The sequence below is a fragment of the Vicugna pacos genome, chromosome 4, assembly GCF_048564905.1.
Source record: "Vicugna pacos chromosome 4, VicPac4, whole genome shotgun sequence".
NCBI classification, from domain to species: Eukaryota; Metazoa; Chordata; class Mammalia; order Artiodactyla; family Camelidae; genus Vicugna; species Vicugna pacos.
In genome coordinates this window covers 50,952,340-50,966,679 of record NC_132990.1, presented here as the reverse complement: position 1 = coordinate 50,966,679, position 14,340 = coordinate 50,952,340, and the positions used below count along the sequence as shown (strand labels likewise).

Genomic DNA, 14,340 nt, shown 5'->3' with positions numbered 1-14,340 from the left:
GCAGATCCCCTTTATTAATGAGTTAAATAAAAGGTTGACATGTACCCTCTATTGATTTTCACTAGAATTATGTTTTTAACCTTTTGAGAGTTATATTCTGATAGGAGTTTGGGTTTTAAGTGCACAGAAAGCAGGAGAGTATAAAGGACTAATATATGTTTTACAAAGGAGCCTCAGACTACTTGGTGATGAACAGGCTTAACTGGGCCCCAGGGGGAGCAAGATGCCCAGTTAGCAGCCAGTGCCTCTGTCCAGGGGAGAGCTGGCCACCAGCCTGATGAGAGAGGGGGAGGTGAGCCTTGACTGACTCCCAACATCCGCAGACATTTGTCCTTGTTCATTCCCACAGTGGATCGCCGGGATCTGTTTCCCCCTCTCACATGTGAGCTCCTGGGCAGGAGCTGTGTCCAACTTTTCTGTTTCCTCAACATCGAGCCCTGGGCTGAACACAGAGTGATGTTTGGCAGGTATCTGCTGAATGATTTCTTCCCTTTAGATTCACCTCCTCCTCCTCCTTTTTTATTGTGATAAAAATGTATATAACATGAAATGTACCACTTTAATGATTTTTAGGTGGTGCAGTTCAGTGACATTAAGTACATTCACACTAACCTGCAGCCGCTACCACCATCCATCCATTTCCGGAACATTTCCATCTTCCGAAACTGAAACTGTGCTCATTAAACAGTAACTCCCTGTTCCCCTCCCCCAGACCCTGGTAAACCACTATTCTACTTTCTGTCTTTATGAATTTGACTCTTCTAAATATCTCATCTAAGTGGAATCACACAGTATTTGTCCTTTGGTGTCTGGCTTATTTCATTTGGCACAATGTCTTCAAGTTTCATCCATGTTGTAGCATGTGTCAGAGTTTCCTAAGGCTGAAAAATATTCCATTGTATGTATAAATCACGATTTGTTCATTCATTCATCTCCTGATGGATGTTTGGGTTGTTTACGCCTTTTGGCTATTGTGAATAATGCTGCTCTGTACATGAGTGAACAATATCTCTTCCAGTCCCTGCTTTCAGTTCTTTTGGGGTATTTACCCAGAAGTGGAATGCTGGATCATGTAGTAACTCTTTAACTTTTTGAGAAACTGCAGTACTGTGTTCTGTTGAAGCTGCACCATTTTGTATCCCTACCAGCAATGCACAAGGATTCTGATTTTACCACATCCTTGCCAATAGTTGTTATTTTCTGCTTTTTTAATAATAGCCTACTTAATGGGTATGGATTCATCTTCTTTTAAAATGTAAATGACCGTGGTGTGGGGCCTCAGGGTGAGGCATTTGGGCACCCTTTCCTCAGTGTGCCCTGAAGAGAGATAACTGAGGAGCCAGCGTCTCAAATTTGGAGAGCACTCAGGTGGAGGACAGCCAGCAAAGAGGGTACCAAGACCACGCCTCACTGAACCCACAGCATTGACTCAGGGCTGGCTTAAATAAAGGGCTCACGATGGAAGAACTGAAACCCACATTTCCCATGGGAAAGATTTGTTTGTGAATCCACTGTTGGGCCCTTGTCCCTGGGGAAAGCTGTTTCTAATATGCACTTCTCTTTCTGTGTGTTGCTCCCCAGTGTGATAATGCAAAAGGGTTGAAAGCCTTCTACGATGCAATAAAATACGGGCCGAACCACTTGATGGTGTTTGGAGGAGTCTGTCCATCTGTTACGTCCATCATCGCAGAGTCCCTCCAAGGCTGGAATCTGGTACAGGTAAGATCCTGGCCACCTTTGGTTGGGGAACTGTCTTTGATTGGCCACCAATCTTTTGCAGCAATGGTTCCTTGCCCAACATGGTTCCTTGCCAGTTCAAGCCTCACCTACTCTTTCCTGGATGATGGCACAGCTTCCCACTGCCTTCACCTCCTGGCCTGATCCTCTGTCCTGTCCTGACATGGCTCTCACGGTGGGTCTCTAAAGGGCAGTCCTGATGCCACCATTGGTGTTTGAAGTCTTTTAGTGACTCCCTGGCCCAACTTTCACGGCCATCAATGTCCAGCCAGTCTTCCTGTCCAGTCTCATCTATCCCTGCCACTCACTTCATGCCTCAGCCCCACCTTCCCCAAATGCACCCTAAATCTACAGGCCTCGGAGCCCTACTCTTGCTATTTCCTTAACCAGATGATCAAAACCTCTCTCCCCACACTGAAATTCTTTTGTCCACTACGACTGCCTTTGTCCTTAGTTTAGCCTTTCCCTGGACTTCTGGCTGTTATTCACTCAACACTGTCAAATGTTCTACATGAGTGCATAGTCTGTTTTAGATGAAACTCACCTGTACTAGCCATTGTTTGGAATACAGGAGAGGAGAGAGTGTAGAAAGATGTGACCACCTAGGATGAATGATGGCCCAGGCACATGTTTTGCTTCTTTGCTTCATCCATCCACCCATCCATCATCCATCATCCATTCATCCATCTAACAAATATAATGCAACTTACTGTGTATCTGGAATTTTCGTAGACATGGGCGATATAGTGCTGAACAGGACAGACACAGTCCCTACCCTGTTAGAGCTTACATTCTAGGAGGGAGGCAGGCAAGAAGCAAATAAACAATAATACTAAGAATAACATGTACATAGTATATATGTCAGGCTTATGAGGTATCAGACACTATTATGAGCACTTATTTTCATTAGTTCATTTACTCCTTATAACTTCTCTATGCTGTCGGTACTTTTAACATCTCATTTTATAGATAGGGAGACTGAGGCACACAGAGACTAAATAACTTGCCCAAGGACCCTCAGCTCATAGGTAATAGAGCCAGGGTTTAAGCTCGAGGGCAGTCTGGCCCTTGAGATAAGATTGTGGGAAGGAGATTGGGCTAAGATACAGGTAAATGGGGTGATGGGATAGTGACTAGCTCAAAACAGTCAGGAAACGTCTCTTGGAGGAGGTGACAGTTGAGCTGAGACCTGAAGCATGAGAGGGAGTTGGATGGGTAAAGAATAGTCCACCACATCAGGATGGAATGGCACATGCAGACAACCTGTTACGGGAAGGACCTGGCATGTTCAGGGAACAGAAAAGAGGGCAGTGGGGCTGGAGTGTGATGAATGGGGAGAAGGAGAATGAAGGGAGGAAGGAGCCAGACCACAGGGGGTCTGCTCCCATTGACTGAAGACCTGAGTCCAGCCCAGCATAGGTGAGGTGCTGGGGGTAGAGCCCCAAGATCATGGCCAGAGGGGAGGTGGGAGGCAGCCATGGCAGAGCTGTGACGAGGGAAGAGCAAGGTCCCAGGGGAGGGCCACCCACTCAGCCTGGAGTTAAGGAAGGCTTCTCATGGGAGGTGAGCCAGCTGCGAAGGAGGAGAGGGCGTCGGACAGCTGGAGACATGGAGGAGCACACTTGCTGGCAAAGGAAACTGGGCGTGCAAAAGCGGGAGGTGGGAAAGCGTGTGGGCTTGGGGAGCAGTGAGTCACTCGCTGTGGCTGGAGCAGGCCATGCTAAGTGTGGGCGAGTGTAACGGGACGAGGCCAGAAGAGCAACTCGACGTGCTTTGGTGAAAACCTAAGGAGTTTGGAGCTGGAAGCCAGCGCAGCTCAGTGTGCTGGGGAAGCCTGGCTTCCAGCCCTGCGGCCCCCTCAGCCGTGAGACCTTGGTGGAGTCACGTACCTTCTCCACCCTTGAGCTTCCTCTTCTGAGTACCAAGGAGCATGCTAGACGCCTGCTGGTCAGGGCCAGGCACTGCCTCTCTGGCCTCAGCCTCCCATCTGTAAAAGCAGGGTAATAAGAGGACTGACTTCATTGGGCTACCATGTGGCTGAGTGACTAAGCAGTGATTAGAACTGCACCTGGCATGTCCCAATCATTAAGTGTCTCATGTTTTACTATTGTTGTCACCCCTGCCCTGCCTCCTGTTACTCCCTGAGTTGAATACCCCCTTGAATACCTCAACACTTAGCATTTCTTGTCTTTCCTGAAACATTTCCCACCACCTGAAATATCCCATTCTCCCCATGACCTGTATGACAAGTCCTACCATTCTCAGAGACCCAGCTTAAATACTGCCTCTTCTAGGTTCCTTACTGCACTAGCCAAAGTAGTTCCTCTTTTTCTTTCTCTCACTTTCTCCTGTTTACTTTCTAGCAGAACATATACACAGCCCATCGCCTAGACCCCTCTGCCTTTCCCTGCTTAGGGCTTTACAGATGTGGGGGCATATTTAGTTGGGCTGTGAGCGTCTTGAGGACAGAAACTGGGCCTGAGTTACCCCTGTTCTTCCTGGTGCCTAATACTTCACAGACGTTATCAGATTTTTGCTGAATGGTCAGAGAGATGGAGGGAAGGAGGGATGGAAGGATCTGTAGATGGACAATTTGTCCAGATACGAGAGACCAAGCTTCCTGGAAACTCCCCAGCCAGAGAAGAATCCAGGGAGCTTCCTGACCTTCTCACAGCCTCACCTGGAACTATCTGCCCCTCAGAATTCTCTAAGAGCTATAGGAGCAAGCACAGTGTTGCAGACTCCTGGCTTGCCAAACAGAGCTACCTGGCCTCAGCATGTACAAGACAGCCTCTGGAGCTGACAAGACAGGAAACTTGGGTTTTGAGACGGGAGTGTTATTGTATTTTGCTGCATAACAAATCACCTCAAAATCTAGTGGCTTAAAACAACAATAATCATTTATTATTGTATTATTTCTGTGGGTCAGGAATTCAGACCCACAGAATGGCCTGCATCTGCTCCATGATGTTTGAGGTCCAGCTGGAAGATTTGGAGACGGGGGCTGGCATCATCTGAAGGCTTGCTTGGGGCTGGAATGTCTGCTCCCATGCTTGCTCCCTCACATGGGGCTTCTCCATGGGATCCTCTCCATAGCACTGCTAGAGGGGCCTCACAGCATGGCAGCTCGCTTCCCCCAAAGCAAGTCATCTAGGAGACAGAGGTGGCAAAGTTTTTTAGAACTTAGCTTCAGAAGTTGCACACCATGTTTTATTGATCACAAATTAGCTCCTATTTAGTGAGGGAGAGGACTTCACAATCTATAGCAGGAGGTGAGGACCACTAGGGACCATCTCAGAGGCTGGCTACCACAGGAGGGAGGGATTCTTGGGTGAAACCAGGAACTCACATTGCTCAGAAAGTGAGACTGGATGCTGATGTTCACCCTTCAAAGCCCTAGGTAGGTACCGCTTCCTCTGTGATGCCTTCCCTGATCCCTTTCCTACTGTGCCTCCCATCCCCAACCCCAAAATTGAATTGATTGTTCCCTTCTAAACAATGTCTTCTCAATGTAGGGGGTCATGTCCCTCAAGGGGGTGAAAATTCATTCTTGTGGGAAAAGGGCAAAAAAACTCACTCTTTTTATATATAAAGCACAGGTATACATACAATGCATAAACAGATATATAGTATACCTGTGGTCTTACAACTTCACGAGTCAAGTGAAATTAGGAAAAAATGCTTAAAGGTGTCTTAGGAAAGTGAAAGTGAAAGTGAAAATAAGATTGAGGAGCGTATGTGGTTCTGCATCACTTTGATACTGCATATGGTGTTTCGTTATTAAATGTGTTACATTCTGTGGAAAATAGTTTATTCTATATCTGGGTCTTCCCTACTAGATTATAAGCTTCTTGGGGTCACAAGCTCTCATTTCCTTCATCTCCTAGTTTCCAGTGCCTAGCACAGGGCCTGGCACACAGTAGGTCCTCATTGAGTGCTGAACCGAACCAAGTGCAGGGGATAAGCTGGGGAGTCTGAAACTCTCCATAGCAGGGTTGCTCACGATGTGAACTTGACCACGGCGGGGGGGGGGGGGGGGCAGAGGACTTGGGAAAGATGCAGATTCTCAGCCTCCACCTCAGAAGAATCCCTCTGCATTGTGGACAGGCTCCTGGGTGATTCTCGTGCACCATTCTTGTCCACCACTGTCCTGCACATCTGTTGCCAGACACTGGGCCAGATCAAGGGCTCCAGCTGTGCATGGATCAGGGACACTGAGGCTAAGAACTCGACACTGCCCAGCTGGTGGGACAGCTCTGGGGACCTGAGAGGCAGAATCATAGGATGAGCCCAGGAAAGGGGCAAGGGGGATGTAGGAACAAAGATCTAAGTCCCTATCGGGAATAGCCCTGGAGGATTTCTGACCTACCCTGCACTCTTGGGGAACTCAGCCCCATTTGTTACAAACCAGATTCTGAGGATCTTCCACCCACTCCCCACCTCCTGGAGGCTGAGCTTGCCTGAAGAGACGGTGGAGGGCTGGATGAGTGGGTCTGCTGTTGCCCAAGGGATTTGATGAGTCCCTTAACTTATTCAAAACTGGGCTCCGAAACAGAGTTCCACAAATGGGAAAATGCATGTAATTTGTGTAATTGAAAAGGAGCTCTGACTGCCCTTTGGGGGAACAATGCTTGCTGGACAGAGACAGCCTGGAATGCATAATCAGTTGTTTCTGTTTCCTGGTGCTACAAAAATAGGGATTCGCGCCACAAAAGGGTGAAAATCCACGGTGGTGCTAAAATCAGTTAAATTTAACTTTTGCCTTTTGCCGGGCTTCTTGATTCATGGTTGCTATGTCGAGAGGCTAATATTGTGTAAGTCGTGATGTGAGTCACTGGGAGCATCAGCTCCTCCAACTAGTTGCAGGGACCTGCATACAGCCCAGGGTGTGCATGGCAGGCTTGGTCCCTGTCCTCCTGGTCAGAACCCGCCCAGGGTAGAAGCTCAGATCTGGGCCTCACACTGGGACAGACTCACCAGGGCATAGCCTGGGAGGCATCTGGGAAGGGTCGGGACCTGGCTATTGGAGAGCTGAATGTCTTCAGACTGGAGAACCTGCAGGGCCCTGGAAAGGAGGGAGGAGTCAGCCTACAAAAAGCTGCATGGCTTTTTGAGAGATTCTGCTGGTTCTCTGAGCTGTAGGTTGGGAGATGCAGGATCAATGGCTGCTGTTAGCGGTGAGCAGGGTTCTCTGCTCCCTGCAAGTAAGTCCTTGCTGCTGGAGGCATCTGGTATGGAGTGGGCTGCCTGGCTGTGATATAGTGAGTTCCCTGTTGCTCTGAACACCCCAGTCTCATCCAGTCCTGCTATTGGGGAGATTTAATACATGGAGTAGGCATATTCTAGGTTGCTGGCTCTCAGACTATACGGTGAGAGTCACTTACGGGGGCCAAGGATGTGCTTGTGTTAATGCAAATTCTCGGGCTCCACGCTGAGCAGGTCTAGGTTAAAGGATTCATCAAATCCCTCAAGGACTGTGGGCCCCACTCCTCACCCCCACTGCCATTTCAATACCAGCGGCTCAAGTGATGTAGATATGGTTGGTTCCTAGGGACTTGCGAGACCAGGTGATCTCTAAGTCCCATTCATCTCCCAGGCATCAAGACTCTGATGAGTGCCCCTGGTCCACAGAACTTCAATTTACACAGTTCCTGTTGGAAAGAGGACATGGAGTTGACAGCAGGGTATGCAGCTGGGGCAGATATCCCCAGGACAAAGTCCATAGCCTGTGACATGGCAAGAGGTGCTCTTTCATTTTGCCCCTCTCTTTGCCACCCGCCTGCTCTTTCATGCCACCGATCACTTACAGGCTGTTCCCTCTCCACCGGCAGGACTGTGCTCATCCTTCCTAGTGCAGTTTGGCTGCCTCCTCTGCTGTGAAGTTTCCCGTTCCTTCCTCTTTGCTCCCTTACCTGCATACCCCTCCCACGGTGATTGCTGCTCTGGCACACACCCGGCGTCAAGCTGCCTGAGGGCAGTGCCTGCTCTCATTTGCCCCTGCACCCTGTGCCTGATGCTGAGCGGTACCTGGGCGTGTTTGCAGAGAGCCGGATGCCTGCCTTCGAGGCCCCAGTTTCATTCCTAATGACAAGGGCAGATCATCAGAGCCTATAAGACCTGGGGGGACCCAAGGACTCTCCAACTGCAGCCCCCTGGTGATAGGACATGAAGGGACACCTGAAATGGCTTCAGCCCACATCTCCCATCTCTGGCCTTGATGCTTTTTAACTAATATGTTTCCTTTGAAAAATGTTTTCAGACCCCCGTAGAATCCTTCCCTCAGAGACCTGAAGGTGGCTTCCTTCTGACCCTGCCCTGCACTTTTGGGACCAATTCTGCAGACCTCCCACCAGCCTAGTCTGTCTGTCTGAAAGCACGGGGCCTGGGGCAAAGCCGGAGGGTTTGGAGCTGGGTGGGGAAGATGGAGACAGAGCGCAGCAAAGGTACAGGAGATATGGCCAGAGGGGGTTCACACCTGAGACCAGGATAAAAACCCCTTCCTTCTTGGGAGTGAGATGATAGCTGCCTCAGCTTGCAGACAGAAATAGCCTCGCTGATGAAAATAAAGTCAGATTCCTGAAGGGATAAAGGGCTGCTCACAGGAAAACGCAAGCACTATTTCGTCAAGAACCGTTTCCCGCAGAGCCTGTCCTTTAAAAGGCAGCCACAGCAGATTATTAAATTGTAGATGCATTTCTCCTGGCACTGTCCCAAGCCTCCCCTCGGCAGCCCACCCTGCCTCCTGGCCTGTCCACTCCTCGTGGACCTTGCTGGGCCAGAACATTGCAGTTTGTGTGATGGGGCTGTCTCCTTGGAGCTCACAAGAGAGAGCAGAGGTGAGGAGGTCATGTGAACAGGAGAACCTTGACTCTGCCTAAGTGTTGGCACATTTAGGACTTGTTTTCTGAAAAGTCTAAATCATGCTTGGTTTTGACATTTAAAAAGCCAGATCAGTGAAAACCCTCAAATCAGGCCCTTTGCTATTTACCAAATTCCAGCATACCTTTAAACTGTCGGTTGATGCTGTTTCTTTTATAGGAACAAAAATTTTGTCATCTGACTTGACTTTCTCAAGTGACTACCTTATTAAAGCTGTGGGTTGCCTGAGAAATCCAGAGGTTGTTTCTTAGTTAGCCATGGTTTGTGGAATTTGAGGTAGAGTCAAAAAAGGCAAAGAGCCTTAGCAATCACTGGGTCCAGTCTCCCCATCATACAGACTGGGAAACAGGCCCAAAGTGGGTAGGACCCATGTTTCTCACAGTAACAGCAAAGCTGGGTCCCCTGGCTCACTCTCCAGTATTTTGTAATTAAATTGTGTTTTATTTTATCTTTCTCAGCCCCACTTTTCTTATGTAAAATGGGAATAGCAAATTAGCCTTACATGTTTTGTGCAGTTGTGAGAATCAATAAGGCTCTTCCTTTTTTAGGTGAAAACACTTTTTAAAGACTACAAAACAGTAGGTGCTGTTACAATGTTGTAATATGATAATATTACAATGACGAGGACTCCTCCCCAGGAGCAGACCTCTGGCCACACCCCCTGTTCTGCATCAACAGCACTGCAGGCCCTGAAACTAAGGCATCCGAGGCAGGATGAGGGTTCTTCAGCAAGACACTCAAAGAGCACACAGGTCTGCTTCTCAGCCCCCAAGAGTCAGAATCCAGCAGGCCAAAGTTCCACCACTGCCAGCCCAGGTGATGCCATGCCCTTGCTGTGGAGTGGCTGACAGAGACTGTGGACTTGACTGAAAGCCACTTAGGAGCTATGATGTGATTAGGCACAGCTGGAAACTTTGCTGCTCCTGCTGCTGCTGCACTGCTCTCTAAGAAAGAGAACGGAGGCCAATAATCCAGGGCGGGTTGGAGCCATTTCTTGGCGCTGATCTCCAGAGGGGCCATTTAGCACATTAATAATCTATGAGATGCTTCCACCTTCTGGATTCATTAAAAAAGAAAAAATAGATGGGGGAGGAGAAAGGGAAGAGATATTAAAGGCATTCACTATGGCCAAATGGAGGGGGCAGGAGAGACCCCGAGGATTGGAGACAGTGGATGGCCCTTCCTGGTTATAAGATTGGATGCCTGGTGCAATAAAAAAGGTTCTGAGAGCAGGTGGAGTGTCATATGTGAGGCAGGAAAAGGGTGCTAGCAATTGGTTTGCATACACATGGGTTGTAGGAAGTATGAGCTGAGCCCTCAGCAGGGATCCCAGCAGATCCCATTGATCTTCTGGGGAGAAAGGGAGGTGTTCTCATTCATTCATTCATTCATTAAATTATGCTCATATTTATTTACTCATTCCCTTATTCAAGTGCAATGCCTTCTGTATACTCTCCCAGACCAGTGCCAATTCCGCTGCCCAACACTGCCACCCCCAGGACAGGTGGACATGGCAGAGAGGCAGTGGGTGTAGTAACCAGAACAGAGGCCTGGAATCCAGCGGCTCTGGGTAATTGTCCCTCCTTTGTCTTCCACTGACAGCAGGCTTGGGCAGATTGGCAACCTCCGGGAGCCTCGCCGAACTCACCTGTGAGTTGGGCTAACTAAATCTGCCCTTCTTCTGGGGCCATTGAGAGCATCAACTAGGACAGGGAAGGTGTGGCAGGTGGAGGCCCTTTGCAGACTGTAAGCTTGCTACAGATTAAGGTTCATATTATCATCGCTGATGCTTCTGGCACCTGAGATGCCAGCCTGGCCCTGGGCAGGGAGCTCTTTGAAGAATTATGTCTCCATTTGTCTCTAGGTTCAAAGTTTTGTGGATGAAATGAGCTATCACAGACCATGAAGGTGATTCAGAACAGTAAAATTAAAACAGAGAACCTGCAGGAGAGGCCATATAAGCCCAAGGCATCTGTGAGCAGTGCGCATACTCTTTTCTGGTTGAGTTTTCACGGAAGCAGAGGCAAAGAAGGGCACGATGCTATCAAGTGCGTGGCGGTTCCCAATCTATTCCTGCCAAGGACCCAACATATCTTTCCTGTCCATCTGGTAAAAGATTCAATTCAAGGTTCTGACCCCCATTTTTAATTCAAGACCATGGTATCTAAAGTGATATCAGTTCCCAGCGTGTAACTCCAATGGCCTCATTGTTGATGCGTCTTTCACCGCCTGGAAATATGCTGGGTGTAAATAATTCATTCTAAATAAATAAATTACTCGCACTACTTACGGTACGGCTGATGCTGCTAGGAAACAGCCCAGCCGCAGGTTACACTGAGTCGGGTCTGGAATTACAAGTTGAGTCTGGAAAGAACTGGGGAGGGAATCAGAAGACTCCCTCCAGAAGGACAAATGTGTAAAATGGGTGTAATACCAACCTCACGGGGTAGAAATGATAAAGGTGGAGCAGGAAACGTGAACAGGAAAGGCCCAGGCAAATGGGGACAAGTTGGTCACCTTGGCCAGGCCCTGTCCTACTTCTAGGAGGCTGGTCTCTGAGCACTTTATTAGTGCTCCAGGTGACTCTGATGCACAGCAGTGGGTGAGAGCATCTGCTGCAGAGGGATGAGCCACCCTCGGATGGAGACAGGATGGCTCCTGGTTGGGGATGCTCAGAGGGGATTCAGGCACCAGATGAGGGGGTTGGACTAGGCGATGTTTCCCAAATGATCTGATGGCAGGACTTATCAGGTGGAGCGGAGTGGGAGCGAGCTATTGATTTACCAATTAAAAATCAGATTCCCAGGTCCCCCGATCAGCATCTCCAGAACAGAAGCCTGGGAAACTGATTTTTAACAAGTGCTTTGGATAGTTATCATCAGGGAAATTTGGGGAAATCCTGTCTAGACAGTCTCTAAAGCAATGTGGTCCACCGACCAGCAGCAGCACCTAAGAGTATGTTAGGAATGCAGACTCTCAGGCCCCACCCCAGACCTACTCACTCTGACTCTGAATTTTAGCAAATTCCTACGTGATTCTTGCCAATCTAAGGTGCCTTTCACCCAGGAGTACCTGGGGTCTCTGAAGGGAGGTGAGGTGTGTCAGCTGAGTAGGAAGAGTTTTGAGGGTAAGTATTCAGGCTCAAGTTGGCTTGGGAAGAGAGCTACTGATTCAGCCCCAGGATTCACCTTTGGAATGTCATAGTGAAAATGCAGTTGCGGTCAGTGTTTTCAGCACCTCTGGCCGTCCCTGCAGTCAGCATTGTGGGCCACAGGGCCTCTTGTCAAACTATGGTTCTTGAGTCTCACTGTGACGGGCTGACCTGGGAGTCTCTTTCAGCCAGCAAGGCCCCTGATCCTGTAGTGGCCAGGAGTGCACAGAGGGGACCTGTGGCTCCAAATAAGGAATAAAGGACAGGGCACTGGGTCAATGTGAGGACACCTGGCTTCCCATCCTGGCCTTGCCATCTCCCAGCTGGCTGGCCTTACACAAACCACCTCCCCTCCCTGAAGCCTGAGCATCCTTGTCTGTAGCTGTCTGCTTTCCTCCCAGGACAGTGGGGACTTGCTCCAGTGAGTCAGGGCCCAGGGGTGCTGCTAGGCAAGTGCTCTGGAACAAAAGCTTGGGAGTTGTGTCACAACATGGCATTGACTGCTCTATCCTCACCCTGTTTCATAAGGTGGTCCTCTGCCCATTTGTTCAGATGAAGAAACTGAGGCCCAAAGGGGCTAATGGGCTTGGTCAACCTGTAAACTGATAATACTGGCTGTGTTTTTTAGACTCGGGGTCAGATGGGCTGGGGCTCCCATCCAGGCTCTGGGGCTTCTTAGCTGGTAGCCTCGAGCAGGTTACTTAGCCTCTCCCACTCTCAGCTCCTCCTCTGGAAATGGCGGTGGCATCATACTGACCCTGGCTGGTTGTGAGATGACCTGAGATGATGCTGGCAGAGTTCCTCACACCATGCTCACAATTCTTCAAGGCCCAGGGAACCCAGGTGGCCCCTGGTCTACCTCCCAGGTAGAGGCAGGGCCATGGGATCTAGGATCAGCACTCTGGCACTTGCTGTGTGGCCTCTGTGCATCCCTTGCTCTCTCTGGGCCTCCTATTGTAAAGGGAGAGGGTTGGGACAGCAGATAGCCTTGATAGTGTCATGTCCTTATTATGTGTGGCTCAAAGCCATCAGCATCTGTCTTCACTCTGTTAGCTTCCCTCTTGGGCCCTGCATGTGATTCCCTCCCCTAGGGGCTCCTGGGCTGGGGCCTGGTTCCCCTTCCATTCCTGAGCTACTTATCGCTTAGGCATGCAGCCTCCATCATACCTCTCCAGGCAGAGAACCCTCCATTCTAAGGTGAAGGAAATGACCCCAGAGGGGTCCCGCAGCCTGCATAGGGTCACACCATGAGTAGTGGTTGAGTTTTGGCATCAGCATTTTGCTAGGTCCCCCTCTAGTCTGATCCCCTCGTGCTAAGGGATAGAACCTGCTCTCTGCAGCTCCAGGGCCTTTGCCTATGTGTTCCCACTGCTTGATGCCCTCTCTGTTCCCCCTCCACACCTGGCACAATTCTCTGTATTTTCTGATATTTAGTTCAAGTGTCACCTCCTCATGAAAGCCTCCCTAAATCTTCAGCAGCCCTGCTCCCCAGCTGGAGGAGGTACCTGGCCTCTCCCTTTGCCTTTTCTTCATTTACTTCATCTCTTCCCTTTCTTGAGTGTATTACAGTTCTCTGATGAGGTTTCAGTGTTACCCAGCACACTGCAAACTCCTTCAGGACAGACCTTGCCGGCCTGAGCCTTGGCTGTACCCCAAGAGCCTCGCATAGGACCTGGCACTGAGTGGGTGCTCAGAAATCATGAATGGACACCTCTGGGTGGCCCACTACAAAACCAATTTGTAGTACTACTGGCCTACAATTCTATGACCTTGACCGTGGGGCAGGCACTCTTCCACTGTGCATACATGAACTCATATACTCCATACGCCGACCCTCTGAGCTGGACACCACTCTGCCCATTTCACAGATGAGGAAACGGAGGCATGGAGAGGTTGAGTGTCTCACCAAGGAATTGCCGGGACCAAGTGGCTCTGGAGGCTGTGCTGGCATCGACTAGGTGCACTGCCTCTCACACACCCTCCTCCAGTGCCTGGGGCAATACTGTGGGGAAGGAGGAGCAGGTATCATCCTGGTGGGGCCTGTTTGCTGAATGAGGAAAATAAGAGGCAGAGAGCAAGGCTTGCCCTGCTTCTTGCTGTGAGCAGACCTCAGGGTATAGGAGTCGGGGCTCCGGAGGCCACAGAGGCTTCCTCTGTATTTCTGGGGTCTCTCCGCAACCTACTTCTCCAGGGAGCTTCCTGCCTGTCAGCAGATGACAACCCAGGCTGGCATGAGCCTCTCCATGCAGACATGTGTTCTCCCTGTAAATCATTCATCACACACACACACCACTTTTAAACTTACTATTTATCCAGTGACTTGTATATAAAAAATAAGTGGTTCCTTCGAACTCAGAAAATAGATGGACTGATTGTCGTGAAAATCAATAACATGCTAAGTATTTCAAGCATATGGTAGGTACTTCGAGTTCTACTCTAGGTGGTTCTGTAATGAATGGCTTGATTTTTTTTAATAGAGCATAGCCTTTCATTTTGAATTATACAGAAGGCTTTGGCTTTGAATCTGTTTACTAAGAAGATTAAATAATTGATTATTTCCATGAGGCCAAGAT

The 14,340-nt window shown here is 49.3% G+C and overlaps 1 protein-coding gene across 4 annotated transcripts in view; it reads left to right on the top strand.

The window, feature by feature from the left end:
• GABBR2 (gamma-aminobutyric acid type B receptor subunit 2) overlaps window positions 1-14,340 on the top strand; it is a 354,329-nt gene that overhangs the window by 124,101 nt on the left and 215,888 nt on the right. For all 4 annotated transcript variants that reach the window (XM_031677345.2, XM_006204058.4, XM_072959804.1 and 1 more), the window contains one exon: window positions 1,582-1,719. In XM_031677345.2, the coding sequence (XP_031533205.1) occupies window positions 1,582-1,719 (138 nt within the window). The remainder of the gene's footprint in view (window positions 1-1,581; window positions 1,720-14,340) is intronic.